A 6,000-nucleotide genomic window follows, 5' to 3' on the forward strand; every position below is an offset into this window, starting at 1 on the left:
AGGCCCAGTTCATAATGAGAAAGTCAGTACCATCGGAGAGAAAGCATCAATTAAGCATGGCAAACCTAGCGATGAAACTGACATTTTAAAAATGTGAGGCTGGATATGGATCAGGTGTTAGAAGCACTGGCTGTTCTTGCAGAGGGCTGGAGCACCTCTATTCCCAGCACCTACGTAGTGATTCATAACCATCAGTAACTCTCATTCACGGAGATCTGATGCCCTCTTCTGACCTTTGTTGGCACCAGGCACACACATGATATATACATGCAGAAAAAAATCATACACATAAAATTAAAATAAAACTAAATCTTAAAAAAGTTAATGTTAGAAATTATATTTCACTCAATTTTGTATTAAGTAGAAATAGTCACCAATAGACTAAAAGAGACAAAGAGAAGAATATCAGGGATGAAAGACAAGGTCTGGGTTATGCAGTATTCAGACAGAAAGAGAAGAAAAGGCACACAAGCATGACCACAATGCCCAAGAACACACAGCAAATTCAATATACCAAGTAAATAGAAGCCATAAACAAGCTAGTGTCAATATTCTTACATCAAATAAAGTAAACTACAAGACATAATTAGTCTGAGCGATAAAGGCCATAGCATAAGGAGGAGATAAACCATCAAGATAACAGAATAACTGTAAATATAGTGAGCCCCAAACACTGGGCTTCCGATTTCATAATAAGACAAATACTAACAGACTTAAAAGAGATAAGAACTCAAATTAATAAAATTAGAGTTAAAGAGGAACACATTGTAGCAGAAACCAATGAAATTCAAAGGGTCAACAGGAGAGACTTTAAAGTGTTCAACTCCAAAAGACTGAAAGTCTATACAAAATGGATAAATTCTTAGGGTCAGACAGATGACTTAGCAAGATAAAAAAATAAGAGAATATAAGCAACTGTGGAATATCTATAGTAATCAGTGAGATTCAAGCAATAATAAAGACCCCCCCCCAGCAAACGAAAAACCAAGACTGAACACATTTACTACTGAAGCTTCCCAAACCTTTAAAAGGCTAATACGCCAGTGCTCCTCAAACTGCTCCATAAAATGGAAAGGGAAGAAACACTCCCACACTCATCTATGAAGCTAGAATTACTTGAATTACAAAAACTAGATAAAGATACAAAGAAAACTATGGACCAATTTCCCTGAAAAACATAGATGCATACTTTCTCAATAAAATGTTTGCAAACTGAATCAATACTTCAAGAAAATGACCGTGTTGGTTTCATACCAGAAATGCAAGGATGGTTCAACATACACAAACCAGTAAGCATAATACAGCATATAATAAACCTATGACCAGAAATCATACGATCGCCTCAACCAATGCAGAAAACACTTCAGATAAAGTTCAGCATCCATTTATGATAAAAGACTCAAAGAAATAAGAACGAGCAGAGTATATAATAGAAGCTATTATAACACTATACCAAGTGAGGGGAGGTTGAAAACAGTTTCTGTAAAATCTGGAATGAGAAAGGGATGTCCGCTCTTTCTGCTGTCATTCATCATAGTGCTCAAAGTCTTAACTCGATAGGTATGAAAAAAGAAAGAGAAAAAGCCACAAGTGGGAAGGAAGAACCAGCTTATTCCTATTTGCAAACAGCATCATCTTATACTTGAAAAACTCTGATACCTGACAAATACCCTCAGCAAAGTAGAACACAAAATCAACACACAAAACCAGTAGCTTTTCTACATAACAATAATGAACATGCAAAGAAAGATACCAGGAAGGGGGGATCCATTCACAAAGTTCAAAACTAAAAAATTAAAACCTAAGAACAAACCTAACCGAGGAGGTAAAAGACCTTCATAACGAAAACTTTGAAACCCTGAAGAAAATACTAGACGATAAGAAGATCTCCCACATTCACAGAAGAGAAGAGAATGTTGCGGTATTACTGAAAGCAGTCCACAGATTCAAGGCAACTCCCATCAAAGTTCCATCATACTTCACAGAAATTTAAAAAAAGATTTCAAAGGTTTATATGGAAGCACAAAAGACCCTGGAGAGCTAGAGCAATCAGTAGAATGAACAATGACATAAGTATTAATCACAATACCGGAGTTCAAATGATATTACACAGCCAATGTAACAAAAACAATATACTGGCCCAAAAAGGACACACAGACCAACTTATTAGAATAGGGGGACCTCATAAATCAACATAGACAGTTATAGCCACCTAACTTTTGACAAACACGTCAAAATGTGCATTGGAAACAAAGGTTTCCCAAAGGTGCTGGGAAAACTGTATATTCGCATGTAGATACATGAAACTAGATCACTAGCAGGTTAATATAAGCCTTGACACTCTGAAAGGCAAGACTTCCTGAGAAAAGTGTCAATATCTGAGGAAATAATTGCATTAAATGACAAACAGGATTGCATGACATTATAATGCATTTGCCCAACAAAGGAAAACAATCAGCAGAGTGAAATGGGAGAAAATCCTCACGAACCATACAAATCTGATAAGGAATTAGTATCTCTAGAAATCAGTAAAGAACTCCAAAATTAAAAAAAAATGTTTTCATTGTTTGTGTTTTGTCTGCATATATACACATACATATATACATATGAATGTGCACAGCATGCATGATCAGTGCCTAAGGAGGCCAGAAGAGGGCGTCAAAAGCCATGAAACTGGAGTTACAGAAGAACTGCCAAGAGACCAATAAATATGGTGAATGCATTCAACATTCTTATCCATCAGGAAATGCAAATCAAAGCTACACTGATATTCCATTTCATTCTGGTCGGAATGTGTATCATCAGGAAAATTCTTGTCGACAAAATCTGGTAAGGAGATGGGTGGGGTTAGAGGAACTTTACTACACTGGTGGTGTCGGTGTAAAGCGGTGGGGCAGCCCCTGCAGAAACTAGTGTGGAAGGTTCTCAAAAGACTAAAAAGAGAGCTTGCGTGTGGCCTAGACACTCAGCGGTATCAGGCAGAAGGCAGCAAACCAGAGACACTCGCACATTCATGTCCTACCGCAGTATTCACTATGGCCAAGCAGGATCAGCGGAGGCACTCATCAAGAGAGGTGGGTCAGTGGTCCTACACGCAAATGAGTTTTACTCATCCAGAAAGAATCAAACGACATCATCTGCATGAAAATGAATGGAACTTGGATCATCAAGTAAAACAAATTAGCCAGACTCAGAAAGGCAAATGCTGTTTTCTCTCACATGTACAGTCTAGATTTAACACACACACACACACAGCATGAAGGCAGAAAGGGACTATTTGAGTAAATGGAAGGTGACTGATAGGGAGTGAATTTGAGCAAAACACAATGACATATATGTATGAAAAACCCTGTGTGCACTAAAAATTTCTTGAAATACTGAAATAATAATAGAGTCTGTTAAATGTAAAAAAGACAAACACTGTATGTTTTCTCATATGTAGAATATATATACATATATATGAATAAATGATGTGAAACTGGGGGACGATTTGAGGGCAGCAGAGACAATCAAGGGGGAGCCAAGTACAGTAATATTCATGTCATCATGAAACTCATTATCTAGTACAGGTTTTTTTAAACAATTTTTTTAAAGACGCACACAAAAAGGAACTCATCCTGTAATCCTACAAAACAAACCTGATAGGAAAAAAAGAAAAAAGAAAAAATTTCTCATCCCTCTACAAGAAGGTCCTTTCTAGAAAGCACCAAACAGGTTGTTCAACAAAAGACCATACCAAAAGGGTGATAGCCTTTCCTCAAAACCAAAACGAAGCCTGGCACCAGAAAAGCTCAACGCTAGGCAGCTGAAGATAAACACTGGTGTAAGGGACTTCGGGCCTCTTTAGGTCACCCTCTCCAGCTAAAGAAGCAGAGATTGGAACATTGATAATGGAGGTCCCCAGCCTGCAGATCTCACAGCCCTATCTTCCTTCTCCTTATATTTTTCTGTTTTACTGTTTTTCAAGTAGCACATCTCCCTACGAACTGTTCAAAAGCAGCAGCACAGAGAAACGCCCCCCGCTGGGAGCAGAGGCAGGCGGCCAGCGAGTCCCCGCTGCGGGCGCTGCGGGTGGGTAACGAGTGCGCAGAGCCACCGAGGGCAAGAGTGCTGGCTGAGGCCGGGGAGGCTGAGCCAGGCCGAGCCCGGCCGAGCAGCAGGCTGAGCCCGCGTTTCTGCGCAAAGCGCCCCGCGACTCGGGTGGGCCGGCCGCGGAAGGTGGGCCGCGGAGGGAGGCCGCAGGGATGGAGGACAGAGGCCTCCCCACTCCCAGGGCACAGCCCCGCGCCCCGCGCTCCCCGCCGATCCCGGGCTGCCATTCCCGCGCGGCTCCGCGCACCTCGAGCCCGGCTGGAGCGCGAGGCGCGTCCGTCCGCAGGGTGGCATAGAGGCCCACGGGGGGCGTCCCCGCAGGAAAAGCTCCGCTGGGCCGCACCGGCCTCGGCCGGGTCGCCGCGCGCGCCCTTCCCGCGCCAGGCCGCGGTCTCGGGGGATGGACGACCCCGCGGGGACTCGCGGGCCCCGCCAAGCCCCAGGCGCCCTCCACGCCACCAGCTACGCACCTGGCCGCGCGCGGGTCCCACATGGCCGGGGGTCTCCGGCGCCTCCTCGACAAGCGCGCAGGTGACACGGAGGCCTCGCGTTCCGGGACCGGGGCGAGGCGGGAGGCTGCTTCCCGCGGTTCGTGCGGTACGGGCAGGGGGAGAGCCACGCAGGCCGAGTCCGCGTTCCCACGCGGCTGCGGGGGCCCGAGAGCCATCAGGTGTCGCCTCGCAGCGGGAGGCGAAGGTGTCGCCTTTGCTCCGAGGAGCGTGTCCCGTCCCACGCCAGGGCGCGGGAGAGGCCCGCGGCGTGGAGGCCCGGTCTCCGGGGTCGTGAGCTTCGAGCCAGAAGTGCGGGCCCGCGGCGTGGGGCCCCGTCGCGAGTTGCGTCTCCTCGGAGGCCAGCGGCGGCCCGCGGTCATGGAAGCCATGGCTCCGCACGCACACCACGGCGGCGCGCGTCCCTCGGGCCTCCCGCGTCGTCCCCTCAGACGCCGACGTCGCACTCACCGCGCGTCCGACGCGCCCGCGCCGTCCCCGGAGGTCGGGAGCGGACCGGGCAGCGGAGCCCCGAGCTGCGCGACGCTCGTCGCCTCGCTCATGTCGAATTCCCCGTCAGGCGGGGCGGGCGCCGTCCAGGCGCCTGGCAGAAGGACCGCAAGGTCGCTCCGAAGCGAGCGCTCGGGAACCGGGATGTGCGCTCGGCCCCCGCCGGGTGGTCCCGGAGACTGAGGGGATCCGAGTCGCGTTCCCACCCTCCGGGGGCCCCCGACCCAATCAGAGGGCGCGGCCCTGGCACGCCGCCTCCTGGTGGCTCATGGGCCTCCCGGGCCAGCGCTCAGGGCGCGTCGAGGGGCGGAGGGACACCCACCGCCTCTGTCCTCCCCAGCACGCGGCAGACCGCCTCCTTCTGGTCTTCGCTCATTTCAGCCCCCCCAAACTGTGGCATCTTTCCTTCCCCCCTTAAATTCCTTGGGTGGCACCCCATTGCCGATAGCCGGGCCGTTAGACTCCACAGGGTTAGCCTTCGGTCCTGGGCACATCCCTGGCACTGACATTGTGCTCCCTATTCCCAAATTCAGTGGTATGTTTTAAAATACTGGAACCTGCCTTTTACTCTAATTTAATTGTTGTGGGGTATGTCTCGAGGGTCCAATTTTTAACGCCCTCCAGGTGATTATACCATGAAGTAAGTTTTTGAGAAGCTTGCTGTTTCCAGAGATTGCTGGTCCTTTCATTTTAAAGAGACTTTATATATCCTTCCGAGCTCTAAGTAGCTCTAACACACATTTTATTCAACCTCATAATCTCCATTTTGAAAAGGCCTAGTGGGTTTCCTACTTCGGAGTCAGAGACTGCAGAGGCTAAAACGTGCCCCTCTACCTCTCCATCCATTTCCATAGTTTCTCTGACCCTTGTCACACTTTCCCCTCCAGTATCTTTTCTTACACTCTTCAAA

The 6,000-nt window shown here is 47.7% G+C and overlaps 1 protein-coding gene across 1 annotated transcript in view; it reads right to left on the bottom strand.

Annotated features, from left to right (window-relative positions):
• Trank1 (tetratricopeptide repeat and ankyrin repeat containing 1) overlaps positions 1–5,038 on the bottom strand; it is an 88,446-nt gene extending 83,408 nt beyond the window's left edge. Inside the window, exon 1 of the mRNA XM_041677004.1 lies at positions 4,563–5,038. Within this exon, the coding sequence (XP_041532938.1) occupies positions 4,563–4,972 (410 nt within the window). The 5' untranslated portion in view covers positions 4,973–5,038. The remainder of the gene's footprint in view (positions 1–4,562) is intronic.
• Between the last annotated feature and the right edge of the window lie 962 nt (positions 5,039–6,000).

The sequence above is a fragment of the Microtus oregoni genome, unplaced genomic scaffold (assembly GCF_018167655.1).
Source record: "Microtus oregoni isolate MIOR12 unplaced genomic scaffold, Mior012 000028F_ref0000031, whole genome shotgun sequence".
Taxonomy (NCBI): domain Eukaryota; kingdom Metazoa; phylum Chordata; class Mammalia; order Rodentia; family Cricetidae; genus Microtus; species Microtus oregoni.